This window comes from Apodemus sylvaticus, chromosome 6 (genome assembly GCF_947179515.1).
Source record: "Apodemus sylvaticus chromosome 6, mApoSyl1.1, whole genome shotgun sequence".
In the NCBI taxonomy this organism is placed as follows: domain Eukaryota; kingdom Metazoa; phylum Chordata; class Mammalia; order Rodentia; family Muridae; genus Apodemus; species Apodemus sylvaticus.
This window is the reverse complement of record NC_067477.1, coordinates 94,182,015-94,199,737: the sequence shown is the minus strand read 5'-3', so window position 1 is coordinate 94,199,737 and position 17,723 is coordinate 94,182,015. Positions and strand designations below refer to the sequence as shown.

The 17,723-nt window shown below is 43.9% G+C and overlaps 1 protein-coding gene and 1 long non-coding RNA gene across 2 annotated transcripts in view; one reads left to right on the top strand and one right to left on the bottom strand.

Moving 5' to 3' along the window:
* Myt1l (myelin transcription factor 1 like) overlaps positions 1 to 17,723 on the top strand; it is a 394,986-nt gene that overhangs the window by 244,203 nt on the left and 133,060 nt on the right. The window contains exons 6-8 of the mRNA XM_052186010.1: positions 4,996 to 5,050; positions 5,230 to 5,263; positions 5,651 to 5,713. Of these exons, the coding sequence (XP_052041970.1) occupies positions 4,996 to 5,050; positions 5,230 to 5,263; positions 5,651 to 5,713 (152 nt within the window). The remainder of the gene's footprint in view (positions 1 to 4,995; positions 5,051 to 5,229; positions 5,264 to 5,650; positions 5,714 to 17,723) is intronic.
* LOC127687414 (uncharacterized) overlaps positions 1 to 17,723 on the bottom strand; it is a 95,154-nt gene that overhangs the window by 32,622 nt on the left and 44,809 nt on the right. The window contains exon 2 of the long non-coding RNA XR_007978379.1: positions 2,474 to 2,600. This is a non-coding gene — a long non-coding RNA (uncharacterized LOC127687414). The remainder of the gene's footprint in view (positions 1 to 2,473; positions 2,601 to 17,723) is intronic.

The following is a 17,723-nucleotide window of genomic DNA, read 5'->3' as shown; positions in this document are numbered from 1 at the left end:
CAGGCTAACAGCATCCTGGGTTAAGACCTGGTAGGGATGCAATTCTATGAAAATCACAAAAGTCCTATGTTTTGGTTTAGGTCTGGCTTCTCCAAGGTTCTCTAAAGGCTCTGAGAGTCTGCCAGCTACTGCTTGTGAGAATAGTAATCCTCAGGGCTGAAGGAGACTTAGGTTTCCCCAGAAAACATGGTTGCTGGTTCTGTGAACCAGCTCAGACAACACCAGGAGCAAGAAATTTGAATTCCATTGTGGGTGAATAGATACCATCAGGGACAAAGACAGAGCAAAAGATGAGGTAGTAGGCTCAGTAGGACAGTGCACTATCCTGTAGGGATGACACCACTCAGCTCTGGCTAGTGGCGGCTAAGAGAAAGTCAGGAATTATCTCCTAGTACACTCTTTACTCGGGGTTTAGTCAGAATCCTCCCAGACATGAACATTGGCCCCCGAATGTACACAGCTGCTGCACCTCAGAGCAAGGTGGATGTGTTACATATTTCCATTCTACTAATGACAGGAGGAAGAAGAAAACAGTCAGAAAGACAGACAGACAGACAGACAGATAGAGGGTTTGTTTATACTTCTGTCTTATCTATCTAATATTTTATTTCTATCTGATGAGATTAAAGATTAGACAAGTTGAGTGATGTCATACTGGTGCTGTGAATCAGAAGCCTATTTCTCTCCTAATTTTCTGTAACCTCTTGAATCTGTCTCTTATTTTACGTGAATATCAGATCTAGATCCCAATAGCCAGCATGCTTCACCACATTAAGCTGTCTAACAAAGGTATGATCATACTTCAGACAGCCACTTTCAATTGTTTTAGCACTCTGTTTCTGCACTTTGCAGGAGTGACCAAAGCATATGATTTCTTTCTTGTTGACCTTCGCAGATGGGTTTTATGATCCATATTTCTGTGAGCCAGAGCAGAGTTTGGGTACATGTTCTGTTGTGGAGCTATGGGCATGGTATGTCTGTTACCTAGGAGACAGTGACTTGCAGAACAGGTGCTCGTGGGGCACACCAACCCACACAGTAGCATCCTCACACCTCTTCTCTCCAGAGTGTTTGCTTCTTCCTCATCCTGTCTTTCATACAACTTGGCCTCTGGCCCTTCTCTAATCTGCCCTTCCAGTGAGGCTAACCAGTAGTGAAAGAGAGCTGAAGACAGTGTCAGCTGACCAGCAAAGATGGTAACTGCTTCCTGAATAACTGCAGGATGATAAGGCAGGGTTAAGAAACAGCTCAGGTTCTGGGGTCTAACTCTAAGACACCTACATCCCACTTATAATTCAGGACCTCCTCTGGTCCTACCCTATAAGGAGCACTATGGAGGGGAGACAAAGTCCACATGTGGAGATACAGAAAGCTTGGTTTACACAATCCCAAAATACAGCTTCCTCCTAGCCCACAGTTATAACCTGCAGGTTGTCAGTACAGAAACCAGCCTCGATAAACTCCCATGGATTCCACAGACTGCATGAGAATACAATACATTTAAAATATCACTTCTTTACTGAGGCCCAACTTGCGTCTTTTATTGGAAGAGCTAAGATCTAAGTAATAAGATAAATCCTGATTCCAAATGTAAAGTTATGTGCTATAAAATACGTCACATGCTCTTTCTTTAATACTTCATTCCTATAGCCTTTGTTGGCACAAAACCACTTTCTTAAACTCAAGCCTTAAGTATAAAACCACTTAAAGATCTTTAGAAAAATCTACCATTAGTTTAAAAATAAACTTAAAGGGGGAAAGGATGGATACTAGAATAGAGCTCTCAGTGTAGATTTCCTAATGCACACTGCTGAAAGGGGCACTGGAGACCCAGGCAATGAGCGGGGTAAGCACATCCAGTCACAGGGAGGGCACAGCTGGGCTATGGGATCACAGAGCCAGTCTGGGTGCAGCTACGGGAGCTCCTGCTGCTTAAGCTAAAAGCCCCCAAGTTGTGAATAGTCCAGACTCTGGTTGCCACTGATGGTGCCCAGTCAAGGGGCCACCAGAGGAAAACCAGTCACCTTTCCAGGATGACAGACAGGGGGTGCCAGGCTTAGAACCTGAAAAGAGTACATGAGGAGGCTGCAGGAGTCCCTGGCATGTGACCACACACTCTTAGGTGTGACATTAGGAAAATGCCATTGCCGGGTCTGTGCACGATGCCGAATCTGAGCCATACTGCTGGCGCCTGCTGAATATCTGTAAGGGCAGAATGCAAACAAACTGGAAATATTTTACCATGCGATTTCCTTAGCCAAAAGGAAAGAATGAGACACTCACCATTTATTTAGTGTTTGCTGTATGTAGGATGCTGGGTTAGACATTGAAAAAATATATTTATCGCTTAATCATTATTGCAACAAATGTTTCATAGAAGTTAAAGCACATTCTAGAACCTCTGTCATCCCAACAGGGTTAGTGATGGATAAACTAGCAGGACCAGAGGAGAAGAGAGAAAAGTAAAACCAACCTGTGATGACGGGGCTCACGGAGTGGGGTTGGTCACAGACCACACAAGGCCTTTCTGCATAGCTGGAGTACTGTGGTTACATGATAAGCAATTTGTGGGAAAGAGCTGTCCATTTCCAGAGGCAGAACTGACCGGCACATGTAAAACAAGTAAAAATACAGAAAGGGCTGTGTATGGCAGCACATGCATTTAATCCAGCATATAGAAGCAGCCTGGTCTATATAGTGAGTTGCAGCCCAGCCAAGGTTACAGCACATGACTTTGTCAATATTAATAGTAATAACAACAATAACAACAGCAACAACAACATAGAAAGGATTATACATTTAAATATAGAAAATAAAGGAATGCTTATGTGGCTACCTGAGACATTAGATGAGGAAGCCAGTGCTCCCATCCCATGCCTATGGGCAAAAGCGGGGACTGTCATACTTTGGGTTAGAAATTCTTTCCGGGATGTCACCCAGGAGCATCCTGGTTATAAGTAAATGGTGAGTAAAATGCATGTTTACTCACCAGACTGTAAATAAATGTGCCAGACAAAGTGGTAGCTGTCCCTTCTGAAATCAGGAACAGACCCTGTGGATGGACCCTTAATGAATCCTACAGTATGACCTGGATGTCTTCCCATGCCCTATATCCTTTCTCTGGAATATCTTCTTCATATCCTGTTTTCACTGGGAACGTGATTAACTTCAAACATCAGTTCCTCTTCCCTTCACTACAGGTTTTACTATCTCCAGATGAGAGTATTTCTCAGCTCAATTTACCCTCACACTTATAATGCAATTTTAAATTCTTTAAAGGACAGGATTTTAAAGGCTCCTTCCCCTAAGTCCCCTTCCCCTAGACAGTTTCACCGGATCTTACAAGACAGTTGTTTGCACCTCACCACAGGCTTTATTCACTTGTCTCGGGGGTCCAGAACAGCTTTGCTAAAATTTTGCTGTATTTTGAAATCTCATGTTAAATAGAAATTTTAGAGCTTCTGTGTGTCTTTCCCTTTGGGTGCTATTTAAACTACATCCTTCAGGTCATTGATGCCAAGGCAATAACTAGACAGAGGCCATGGTAGTATGGGGCCCAAAAGATGCCCATGAAACTCCTGTACCATCTGCAGTCCCCTCAACAGTCCTTAGGTACCTTTATTGCATCCGTCACCTCCCCCTAGACAGTGATGCTCTAGAACTAAGGGATCAGTTCACAAGATTAGTTGGGGCAGCATCCCAGCCTGGCCTGCCTAGATAATCATGTAAGTCCTCTTAATCTATTCTTTTCAACCATCTTCTGTGAGTGCAGCTAGGTCAGTCTTTCTTCCATAATGTTTCTATGACTTAACCACTCAAGCTACCATGGCCTCTGGCTAGTTGTGCCCACATGGCCTCTCCTAGCCTCACAGTGTTCCCTCAATTGCCATTCTTCCTTTGATCCATGAGATGTTGCTTTAAATATGCTGCCTATCCTTTGTTACCTCTCGACCTGCTGTTTCTTAGAAACCGTCTCGTCTATTCTCCTACACACCCATCTATCCCTCCATAAACAACCCTTCAAACACCCTGGTGCAGGGATGAGTTACAGGCTCTGCCATGCATGGATGTGAGGCCCAGGTCCCACAGCATTCCATGAACATGGACTTTCCATGAGCTGTCCTTCCTTTCTGAAGCTATCCTTCACTTACTAAATTGGGTGTGGCATTGTATCTGAAGCAGCCAAGTCTCACTAATAGATATTAAATTCACTGAATGAGCTTATGTTTCTTATTGTGTGATGTATTCTGCTGCCACCACATTATATCCATAGAGAGTAAGTATAGATACGTCAAGCTGCAGAAAAGCAGGTATACACATAAGCTATGCTGCTCACAAGGCCATGTGCATCTGTCGGGAACTTTACTCTAACATGTCTTTGTAACTCTTTCCATGAACTAAGTGCATTTGATTGGACACCACATGGAATATGTCATAAGGTCCCCATCTTATTCCCAGGAATTTAGCCTATCCATACTGGGGATGGCAATGAAATCACAGATGGAGCTGGCAGATGATCTCCTAGTAATCTGAGAGGTGCTTTTACTGTTTGTCTTTGATCAGCACCTCTGTCTTACTGAGTAGAATCCATTAATCCAGCCATCTATAAGAAAAATAAAAATACTTTTACCTTCTTCTAAACATAATGGGTATCTTCTTCTTTGTTCTTGGTATAAAATACAATGCAGACACCCAAAAGTGTCCTAATCAAGTCCTCAAGAGGATAGCCAGATCCCCAGAGATCCATCCAAAACTATGACTGGAGAGTGCAGAAGCCTAGTGGTTACAAGATCCAGGTTCCCTTGTCACCCCCAAATGAACACACTTAAGGCTGTTCTGCCCTTGCTTACCATGCTGCACTATGGAGGCTTTCCTTTATAGAGCTACCCAGGATTAAAGGCCTATGACTACAGTGCAGTGACAGTCAGAAGTGGCACACACAACAGTATGAATTCACTGGACAAAGGCACTGACCACCTAAAAATTTATTCCCAGATGGACGTGGACACTGAGGAGAAGCGCCATCGCACACGGTCCAAAGGGGTTCGAGGTAAGTCTGCATTCCCCCATGTTCCTGTAGCTGGCTAGGTAGCCCTCATCCTGCAGAACTGCTATAGCAGTTCACTCAGACCCCTCTCCCAATACCACCAAACTTTTGGTAATTTTCCATGGAAGAAGAGTACCTGTGACACACAATAAATTTTTTATCTGTTTTCCATCTTTCTGCAGTTCCTGTGGAGCCAGCCATACAAGAGCTGTTCAGGTCAGTGCTTTGTGGGTGGAAGGCATCCCGAGCAGCAGTTTAGAAAATTCGCCTCTGAATGGGTACACTGTATTTAAAAATTCATGGGCAGCTTGTTCACGGCCTGCTATAGTGATGAAACTAGTTTCCCAAAACTGCTGATAAAAGACATCCTCCTTTGGTCGTCTCTGTCTGTCTGTCTGTCGGTCTGTCTGTCTGTGTCTCTGTCTGTCTCTTTCTCTCTTCTCTCTTCTCTTCTCTCTCTCTCTCTCTCTCTCTCTCTCTCTCTCCCTCCCTCCCTCCCTCCCTCCCTCCCTCTCTCTCTCTCTCTCTCTCTCTCTTGGAGGCTCATCACCATCTGCCCATGGAATCCCATTCAGCTATATAATGAGCTCTTTCCTGTTGCAGCTGTCCCACTCCAGGCTGCGACGGCAGCGGTCACGTCAGTGGCAAATATGCACGACACAGAAGGTAATGCCTGCCTTTTTCACAATGTGCTGTCTAAGATGGCTTGTTTAGAGACCCAATGCAAATGAAGACGTGGGTAGGTGTTCGGGGATATAATGCATGCCATCCTTGTCTTTTCTCTCACTTCTCCATGTCCTTCCATCCCCTATACAGTTCTCAAAGCATAAGCCACTCTATGCCGCAATGTTAACAATATACAAATTGACACAAATTATGATGACTCTCACATTGTCACCCATGAGTCCATGCTCAGCATACAGAGGGCCTGGGGCTTCCCACGATCCATGAGGATCTCTTACCCTTGTCTTCTCAGTCCTCCATGAGTTGAGAATGGTGAACCTCTGAAGTTAAATTACCACAGGATATGCTGCGCTTTCTGTAGTGACTTTGGTCCCTACATCTAGGAGATCTTCTGCTGGGGTGCACAGACTGAAATGATACCCAGACAACTGTAGTGATTGATCACACAGGGGGTGAAAGTTAGGACAGATCACACCATTGTCCTGGGAACAGAGGGTCCTGCTACTCCCACAAATACTGGGTGTGGAGGACTTCATATTCCTAATGGCAAGGGTGATGAAGAACATGTGGGAGAAAGGCAGCTACAGATGTAACATAGCATGAGTACCTGTGCACAGCCGTCACACTCATGTTTGCGTCACATCTGCTCTGACAGAAAGCACAGGTGGGTCCTGCTGTATGAGAGCCCCAGATGTAGTCAGTGAGGAGTGTGTGCTACTTGTAATGATATTGTTCTCACTTATTTTTGACAAGTCGAGTTGTAAAGAGTAAGGTCATCCTTTTCTACAAACTTTCCATGGCCAGACTGACATCATCAGAGATGAGTGCTCTGGGGACACTCAGGATGCCTTCTCTTTTGTCCTCATTCTCTGTTTCCTCTCTAATAAACATTCATTTGTGGGTGAAATCAAGCCATTATTTTGACTGTCACTTTGTAAAAATCAGAGGAAAATGTATGCATCTTCCCCGGCTCTCCATCCTGGCACAGAAGGGCACATGGATTGCTTAATGAGCAACATCATGAGATAGGCCTCCCCATGACATACAAAAGGATACACAGGACACTTTTCTCTAAGAATGTTTTGTTTTCAATTCCTAAGTTTAATGTGTTATATCACTATTCATACAGTATAAAATTATAAGTTGCTGAATCAGGTAATAAGATGGATAACTAAGATATAAACATTGCTTTGTGGAGAAGGACACATGTAAGGTCTTAGTATAGGTACTTAATGGTGTGCCCAACAGAAAAAATAGTTTGCAAACTGTGGGTAGTATCGATTTTCTCTCTAATCATCTCCTTACTGGTGATATTTGGTGTTTATCACACTGTTATGAAAATAAATTATTAAATTTGGTTACAAAATTTTTACCTGGGATTGTGCTAGATTTCATTTCATGGCCAGAGATTTGTAAAGAAGAGATGAAAGAAAGAAAGAAAAATAGAAAGAAAGGAAGGAAGGAAAGAAGGAAGGAAGGAGAAAGAAAGAAAGAAAGAAAGAAAGAAAGAAAGAAAGAAAGAAAGAAAGAAAGAAAGAAAGAAAGAGAAAGAAAGAAAGAAAAGGAAGGAAGGAAGGAAGGAAGGAAGGAAGAAAGAAAGAAAGAAAGAAAGAAAGAAAGAAAGAAAGAAAGAAAGAAAGAAAGAAAGAAAGAAAGAAAGAAAGGAAGAAAGAAAAAGAAAGAAAGAAAGAAAGAAAGAAGAAAAGAGGAAGTTAGGAAGAAAGGAGGTAAGGAGAGAAATCTTAAAGATTATTTTGGTTTGTTAATCTTAAAGGATGATTGCAAACAGTCTTTGGTTTTTATTCTGAAAACAAATAATTGCTGTGCATCTCGGTTCTGCTGTGCCATCTCAAGGCATGTCCACAGGGAGCACGATCAAGTCAGAGTGGCTTGCTCTCTCTTCCCCTACCATCTCTATCCCACGTTCAGACTCTTCACGAGGTGATTTCCTGGAAGGTGTAGGTGGACATGGCTATGAGAGATGGGTGTTCCCAGCTTCCATGGGCTATTTCTCTGCTTATACGTGGGTTCTAAGGGAGACCAGAAGGCAGTTTGGGCCTCATATTCCATTTCAAAGTTGATCCTGGCATGAACCAGGTGAACTGTGAGGAAAGACACAGAACTGTGTCAGGTAGAAAAGTTCCCCATAAGCCCGATCACATAGAAATGGTGGTGCTATTTTATCCTGACTCACTCCCTCCTGTTTGAAGAGAAATGCTCACCAGAGGTACACAAGTCATGTGGTGGGGGTGAAAACAAATGGCTCTGAGTCTGGAGACCTGGATTCTGGCTTCCTCTGTAGCACAGATGCCTCAGGACAGGGATGTAGGTGGCTGTGGCCTCCAGGGTCCTCAGGCCATGTGAGAACTGATAAGCAAAGCTGAGCAATGATACATGTTAACATCTTAGGGCTGCTGGTATGTCAACTTTAGAAGATTTTGGTTGTGTCTAGCTTTGAATTTTCTGGTTTTAAATAACCACTGTCTGCAGTATTTCCTTCTCCTGAGACGTGTTCTTTCTCATTCCAACTGCACACTGTCCACCAGGACAGTTTCGGTGCTAGCTCCTGGTGCTCATGTCTGATAGGACTTAGACACAGCACTTGTCAGGGGTAGAGAGACATGGGAGCCACAGCCTGGTTGGGTGGAATTCCCTGCCCTTTCAATCCTTTTAGCAGTGTACTTCTTGTCAAATACATTCTCTTGAAGGCTGTAATTTCAACTCACTTCTACATAACCTTAGTTCACTGGGTTATTTTAATATGTTGATGTCTCTTGGACATCCACAAAATGATTTGAGGCAGGTGTGGGCAGTTCAGACTTTAAAATAAATAAATAAATATCTAGGGGAAATAATTATGCATGGTAAAATGTTGCCTATTATATAGTCCTTTATTTTAATTAAGGAAATTCCTAAGAAAATCAATCCTTTCTCACTCATTTAGTTTCCTGTCCCTGTGTTTTTTAAGCACATTAGGGTGAGGCTCTGTGCACTGGTCAGTCTCCTTGTAGGTGCTGTCTGTTAAAGCAGATGGGAAGGATGGCTATCCTGGGGTGGTGGAGACAAGGGTGTGGATTTCAGAGAAATGAGTAATAGAGAGGAACCAACTGCTAGGTAAAACCTGGGAAAGGAGACAGGAAGTGGGGAAAGTAATCCATAATTTAATATTTAGAAGTAAATATTAAGATCAGAGTAAGATTATAATATGCATTTAAGGGATATTTTACATCACTTCCTATATTGTATCTTAACAAAAAGATAAACTATTGTAGGTTTTTGTTTCTGTTGTAGCTCACAGCAATCCATGGTCTCTGGTAGACCTGTGTCCAACTGCACAATTAAGTGGTAAATTAAAAGCTAAGCTAGTACAACATATAAAGGAAAGAGAAGCATAGTTTGTCAGAAATGCAAGATATACTATGGTTCACACAGTACTAAACTCAAGGTGAGTCTCCTGGCAGCCAGGGCAAAATGAGAAAGCTGAATGAAAGACTCCCAGGTGTCTAACAGAAGCCTTGCACTGGTTCCTCTGAGTGATATCTTCTTGGCACTAAATACAAGTGCTATCTGAATATTGGATTGCTGACAACAGGGATCCAAGCCCAGATGACATTTTAGTGCCCCTGTCAGGTAATTTGGGCTTGGCTTCTCAGAACACTAACACAGAGCACACAGTGACCTTCAGAACTGTCACTAGGCTGTGCACCCAAATCTTTCTTTGTCCTATATGTGTTTTCATGTCACTAACTGTGAATATGACAAAGCCATGCATGCAAGGACCTGACAAAGTATGCTTTGAGGGCTGGAAGCAGTTCTTATATTCCAAACCTCTGGCCCATTCTGCACACAGTGAAGATAACCTCCTTTTGTCACCTACGCTGCCACACTGTGTGTAGTTCCCTATATGCCGCTACCCTGGCTCCTGTAAGACTATAAGACTCTTCCTACTTTGTGCCAAGAGAAAGCCAATCTGAAATGTATGGTGCAACTGGAGTTTTACCTCTTAAACATGTATAGAAACCCTCAGTCCTTCTGGGTTCCTGAAGTCTTAGGTCCCAGAGCCTGGGTACCACTGTACCTTCTACTCAACATGCCCAAGCTAGTTTGTATGACTTGCAGGTATTTAAAGTGCCAAAGGGCAGGTCTTCCTAGCATGTCAGCAGGTATGTTTTGATGATCAGGAAGTAGGGGAAATGGGACATTTGTAATTCACCAGTATGAGTTCAACAAATTGCTACATGGCTTTCTCCTGACCTCACCAAGCAGGTGAGGGCCCAAGGTTTAGCAACTCAGCAAGTGGCTCACTGTGAGCAGCTCTGCAAACATAGAAGGCCCTGCATAGGCTTAAGAAGACTCTAGCACTGGACAGGTGGGGGGGGGAGGAACCTGTTTCTGGACATTGCTAGTGTCCTCCCACAAACTGAAAGATGGTTCTTTGTGGCTGGATGGCAAATGAGTGAAAGAAACCCCTGCCAGCCTTGGCTGTGTGAGTGCGGCCCAAATGTCTCATGGGGAAGCTCTGTCATTCATCTGGAGTGTTTATTAACCATCCCTGAGATATGAGCTATGAAGCCAAATGTCCAAAACTTCCCATAGAAATCTAGTTTCATTCTTAAAAATCCCTGTTACTTTATTTTTATTAACACTGTTTTGATTTTTCCCAATAAAAGTTTGAAATAATATTAACTACAGGCTTATTTAAATACTATATAAGAACTAGAATTTTAACTTTACCCACAAAAATGTTAGTGTATACTCTTGAAAATGAATTAGATTTGCTTGTGTGTAAATGACTTCTATAAAAGCTTCCCACATCCCCAGGGGTGGAGAATAAGGGGCTCACAGTTTGGACATATTTGCTACCTGTGAGTCTCATGAGCCTTCTGGATTGATTTGAAAGTTAGCCACTTTCATTTACACAGAACTCTTTCCTGAGATGTTGTTTAAACGAGTTATTAGTGAGGCATGGGCTCTTGCTTAACTAATAAGTTAAGCATAGCTTAGGGTTGTAGTCTCTGAGCACTTCACACGCACTCTGAAGTTAGGAGATGAGAACAGCTATATTTCAGCCCTCACCAATTTAGCAAATGCTAAGCTAAATCTTTCAGTTCACATTTTTAAATTTACAAGCTTCAAATAGCAGCTTTTCTTTCTTTATTAGGAAATTACTGGATCCTCTCTAGCTTGTTGTGCATGCTCCTTGTTCAAATTCTCTTCCATTTCACGCACCTTTCCACCCACCAGCGTGATTGCCAGGGCAGCCGGTGGGTGAATAATTGCCTGTCTACACAGGAGCTTGCTTGGGAGCTAAAGTGGAGGGCTGGCTTCCTGATGTATGCACGCCTCATTTGGATTCTGCCAACAGCCTCGGGGTGATATTATTCATGCCTTGACAGAGAGCACTCACTAAAAGCTTTGGAACCCAGCCAGGTACTGGCTGAGAGATAGGGGAGCATTGCAGCTTGCAACTGAGAGGAGCATCCATAATCCAAAAAAAAGGGGGGTGGGGGAGAAAGAAAGAAAAGGGAGAAGGAACAGAGAGAGCCCCTATGCCATCCTCTTTGCTTTTCCTGGCTTCATATAGATAGAAATTTCATTTGCATTGAAATAAAACACCCTAAAAATAATTGCATTTTTCCCAACCACGCTTGAAAGTTTAACACAATTTTCCACGTTTAATTGCAAAGCTGATTTTAATTAGTAAGGCCCCGCATGTGAAAAATGAAGATCCACTTGGGTGCATGGATACATTGCAGCGTCTGCCGGATGTTCTAATTAACGACGGGGCTGCCTTGCAGCAGGGCGCGCCATGGGATGTTTATACGGGATTCAGAGCACACAGCCACCTAGCCAGCCTATCTGTGTTTACTCCCCTCCGTTCTTTATGAGGCATCATTGTGCCTGCCGTCACCTCATCCATAAGCTTTATGGCATGCCTGTCCTTTTTACTGTTTGTCACCAATTGTGTAAATCACGAGTTAGAGCATACATATTTTAACATTAATTTGAGAGCAGACCACAGCAGTGCAAAGAGAAAAAAAAATGTCGAGACCTAGGGATTTATTTGGGTGAAGTACCTGTCCCTGATCCCTACCACTCTGGGGCCATACTAGGAGTTGTATGTGTGCAGATACATTTGGGCACCATCATTTTGGACTGTGGTAGCAGTTAACCTTTATTATTACAGTAAATCTTTTATTTTAAAATGTCTCTTGGCCATTTTCCTAAGAAAATAGTCAGCCTGCTGCTGTCTGCCACACATCTGGCCCCTGCCTCCTCTGTGACTTGGTGAATTTGATACACAAAACAAACATAATATGTTTATATGTATTCTTGATGTTTGGCAAATGGAATATATATATTCTAATAATTCTACATTGAAAGAGAAGGGCGATAAATATTTTAAGATAAGGAAGTCATGTCTTGGCTCTAAGGGCTTTGATCTGAATAGGTCAAATCTGGATTTAGCAATTACCTCATTATGACATCTTGCTTGATGACTAGACATATATGAACGTAACCACTTTGGAACATGAGCAGAATGTACACCAGAAATGGATATATAGTGTGGCTGTTGCTGCTGCTGGCACTGACTTAACAAAAGGTCCATAGTTCACTCTTAAACTCATCTGTGTAGCAATTATAGGAAACAGCAGTTGCTTCTTATATCTCAATATACCTAGAGATGACATCTGTGGAAGTAGTGGCTTGCTTATAGGCAGGTGTCAGAGGTGCTGGCCCAGCTGTGAAGTAAGGAACAGTATCCTTCAGATCCTCTGTGTTGTGACTGTAGCCAGTTCTCACCTGAGAGGTGGCATCTGCTAATTTTTATGATTGGCACTGTGACTCTGAGGGCTGGGTTAGGGGCTGCATTCAGAAGATGCTGCTAGGAAAATCTTCTCAGGGGTATGTGTCCCTATGTATTAGAGAGATAGGGAGACAGAGATGAGGTGTAGGGAGGTGGAAGAATTCAGGCTTCCAGTCAGGCTGATTTAAGATGACTTGGATGCCTGCTCCATGACTGGTAGATTCAGCACTTTCAATGAGTATCTAGTGCATTTCGTGTTGCTATTACAAAATGCCCTAGGCTGGACTCGATGACAAAAAATGGTTTTGTTGATTGACCTTGTATGTGGGAGCCTGAAATGGAGACCTTACTCTATTAGATGGGAAAGGAGAGGCTGGATGGAACTCAGCAGCTCAGGAACTAGTCCAAGCTCTCCAACCCCAAGGCCAAAGGGCCATGTCCCAAGTGGTTGTATCCCCCTGATGATTCCTTTCCTACAAGGCCCATCATCTTAATGGCATCAACGAAACCCCCACCACAGTGCACCCAAGTGGAGGAACAGCCATTATACACACTGGAGACGTTCACAGAACCTAGTATGAGTAGTGCTACACTCTTGTTCTTTACACCCATGTATCTGTAATGCAACTGCCATCATTTATATTCACACAGAGGATCTGGAGGACTAATTGGAGGCACCACCTAGACTCTTAACTCTCAAAGACCTGTTGTGTATTCTTTGTGCTCTCCCCTGCCTTACCATATGTCCAAAATTTCATATCAAGTTATGGTCAGAAAACAAACTTCGGACAGGAAAGATGGCTCAGCCATTAAGGAATAGCCTCACAACCAGAAATATATAAGAAAACAAACTTCAAACTTAGAAAGAAAAAAACCAACCTTGAAGGAAGCAACCCTTTCTGACTGGCTCTGCCTTCATCCAGTGAGACTTCAGTATTCCATGCAGCTTTAGATGTTGCCAGGTGCACACATTAGCTTATGAGATCCATCATCAACCCACCTGATGTCACAGATGCAAAGGTGAACCCACCCAGGGGCCAGTACTCCTGCCTCCAGCTCTCTTTCCAATCTCCTGCAACCACCCCATGGATACTGCAGAAAGAAGGCTGCAGCTGCTGCAGATGCTGGAGCATTTCTGGGACACTGGCAGCTGTCTTTTTATCTCTGGGGATCCACCAAGATCTTCTGGAGCCATTTCTCATGGGCAGAGTCCCCATAATCACCTAACCCAGCCCTGAAGCTGTGTGTGTTTGTGTGTGTGTGTGTGTGTGTGTGTGTGTGTGTGTGTGTGTGTGTGTGTGATTTTCCTTGCAGTCAGAACCTCAGCATAACCTAGAAACTGAAAAGGCAACCTTTGGGCCCTATCAAGAGCTGCTGTATCTGAAACTATGGAAGGAAGACTCAGCCATCTGAGCTTCAGTGTTCCAGGGACTTTGGTGTTCTGAGTTTGACAATGACATCAAAAGACCATAGTTGACCAAATAGTTTCTGTAGAAAAGGAAATGGAGATATAGAAAAGAGAAGGCAGCTAAAAAGCTTATAAGCTTCTCAGTGTGGGCCAACTCAAACCAAAGCTCCCAAGTAGGATGCCCTGCCAGAGGCGCACCCAGGTCACCTCACCATCTACCCAATCCTGATCTCATCTGAGATTTAACAGGGAACGAAGATGCAAGTCCTAACTCCCTGATATGAAGTCTATATACAAGAAGAACTCACACTTCAACTATGAATTGGAACCCTGCACAGATCGGGTGAACACCCAAACTCTGATATACACAGAATGTACAGCACACCCAGTGTCCTCAGTCTGTCCCAGCATCCCTACCCAGTATCCACCCCAAGAAAGACACCTATACTAGTGACCAGGATGGTGACTTTGACTGCCAGTGACTGAGATTTCACTTTGATTTATACCACAGATGCATTATGTAGCTGAGCCCTGGAAGTCAACAAAATGTGACTTCTCCCTGGGGGAGGAGAGGGCAACAATTTTCAGGGAGGCTCAGGACATGGAACAAGCACTTTCCCAGGGTAGGTAAGCCACTCCCTGCTACCTCAGGTCCTACTGGGACAACCTCATACACTGAGACCTAAAAGGCATTCTGGACACACCTACCAGTTTTATACAGCTACTTCCACTGCTTCATAGAGCCCAGCGGATAACAAAGGGAAGGCATCAGAATGGAAGATAATCAGGATGCATGCTGGAAACCATGAAAACCCTTCAGGATTCTCTTCTTCCCCACTGAGAAAGGACCTGTGTTGTCTCTGGAGCTTCAGCTGCTCTGAATGCATTGGGATAAGCCATTCTCCCTCCTGTGGAGAGCTCACAGTGTAATTTCAGGCTCTGCAACTCTGCTCTTGACTTTCAGTGGTCATTCTGCAGGGTTGTACATAGCCGCTAAGGCTATATGGGATAACACAGAAGGATGCTGCCTGTACCAAAGGACTCATTTCCTGAGACTCCAGGGAGGATGGAGCAGGGATACACAATCCTCTTAGATGCAATTCTCCCCATTAATAATTCATCTTGCTGCACTCTTGCCTACTTTTTATCATCCCAGCCTATCAGGTAGCTTGTTGTGCTCTGAATGAGTCCTTAGCTCCCAGCTAGCATGACAAAGTTAGCAGGAGAATCTGAGTATCACATTCTCCCTTAGAAATGCAGAGGGGTCCTGTGCCCACCAATCTCATCAAAGAAAAGAATTGGGAAATGAGGTACAATTGGGCCATACAGCAATGTGGGAGGGTCTTTCCCACATAGGAGCTAGCCTATGGCTCTGCCTCTTAAATATGACCAGGACACACCCTCCCCAAGGTTTCCATGACCACCATAATTCTAGAGCAGAAACTAGCATGGTACTGAGGGACAGTGAGCTCGTAAGTGACCACAAGAACCACATCTCTCACTTGTCCTCTCCTCTTCATCTTGGCAGAGGACAGTCAGGATGGGGACAGTGGGGACAGAAGGGCTGGGAGGAGTCAGCAAGACTGATCGACCAGAGGTACTATCCTAATCAAGCATGTAGTAGAACACAGTCCGCTCACCAAGATGTAGTCAATTTGCTCCTCCTTTTCCTTCAGGAAGGCTGAGTTCTTAGAATCACCTGGAATAACGGTCCCAGGAATAGGGGCAATGGCCTCATGAGACGTACAGCAAGCCCACATCCCTGGGCTGTGTCCCTTCCTGGTACTGCGACTCAATCCTTTTAGCTGCAGTCTTCCTTCCTCTGTTTCTTTCTACCCAATCTGAAGATGGCCTTTCTTTCCTCCAGCCCCATGAAATTCTCAATCTTCCCCTATCTACTTACTCCAAAGGTTACTAGGAGGTTAGGAAAACAAGGACATTACCGATAATGAGTAAGGAAGGAACCCAATGACAAACTTCTTGCACTAACAAGAAGAATCAACTTTCCAACTTGATTCTAACAAGCTTGAAAAGGTGGGGCTGGGGAATCCAGCCCAGAGTCTTCTACTGCCACCCCACCCTGGAAGTGAGTCTGTCCATCAGCTATGGTTGGGCATCTTCAGCCTTAGTCCTGGGACTACACAGGACTCTCCAGACACCAAAACCCACCACCACCCTGAGCCACGGAGCACTGGGAAAAGAAAAGACGAGGGTACTTTCCTCTTGAATATTTGAGATTCTGGGCAGCTGGAGAAGAGTAGAATGTGTAGTGCCCTTTGTGGAGCCCCAGGGTAAAAGTGCCCACCGTGAGCCCCAGGAGAATGCAGCTAGGAGAATCTAGAGAAAAACTGAGACTTGCTCAAACTTGAATTTCAAATAAGGACTGAGTATGCTTCCTAAATAAGTCCTGGCACTCAGTTTCTATCACCTGACCTTCCCAGGGGTGAGAACACACCTAAATATTCTTGTTTGTAGCTTTTAATATATCACTACTCTTCTTTTATAGGTTAGCTTTATGTTATGGCTATAACACTGTAGTTCAGTTTTATTTTTTTAAACTTTTACTTAATATGAGCCTTTCCTCTTATCATCCTGAGACTGCTGAAATTCATGAGATTTTCTTGTTGAAAATAACTGATAGAGTAGTATTTTTGTTGATACCTTCAGGACTTTGGTTTCTCCTGGTGGTAGATTAGCTTCTAAGGCTGGGTAAAGGATATGGGGACTTAGTGTTAAGACTGTAGACTGTGTCTGTGTATATACCACATTTCTAGCATGGAAGAGCAGGAAACCCTTATTGTTCCCTGGAGAGAGGATACAGTGTAATCATGTCTAAAATACTTCTTGCTTATCCAGAAAACTGCCCATTTATAAGATTGATCACTTTACTTACAATATATCTGTGCAAGAGTATTCTGGGAGACAGAAGGGTTAGCGTGTGAAGCAATACCAGTGGTCCCCAGGGTACTTACTCTCGGGTGGGCTAGGTATGACTCTCCATAGCTGAGTCAAAGAACAGGTTACAGGGGAATAGGCAAGCATGAATTCCAGAACTCACCATTTACCTGTTCAGCCTTGAGCTCTAGGCCCAAAATTTGGGGAAGAAACTGAGGGATCACCCCACAGCCACCTTTAAGCAAAGCTACCTCAAATCATCAGCCTGTCCTCTCAGCATTTTGCACTGATTGTGGTTGGATTGAAGCAATCCCAGATGAGGCCCTCAGCTACTGGGTCAGCCATCCAGAATATTCTCTTCATCCCTCCACCAAGCCCAGTACAAAGAAGAATTAGACTTTGGCCATTGGGTGGAACATGGCCAAATATGTGGACAGGGGCCTGGAGGTTTTCACCAAGGGCACCTGGAAATCATGCCGAGGATGGTGAACAGAGCCTGTCATATATGGTGGCCTCTCATTATATCAGATTCCTTCAGGTTAACTTCAGAATAAAGGTGAAATTTTGTCTCTAGATGGTAAAATGAAGCAACCAGCTTTTTGCAGACTCACATTGAGGGGGAAAAGACCCCAGAGCAGGGGCTGCCCTCACCCTATCTCTTCTTGATACCCTCTGAAGGACTGGACAGCCCCTTCTTTTTCAACCCCCTCCCCTCATATTCTCTGCAGGCTGAGTAGCCCCTTCTATCTGGAGGAGACTTTCTCTTATCACACCAATATTTGGAATAAAGTCAGAGTCTTTCCAAATCCTGGAAGTCTGTCCTTCTGTAGGTCATAGTCTGGAGCCTGCCTCCCTGTATAAAATGCTTCCAGGTACAGAAA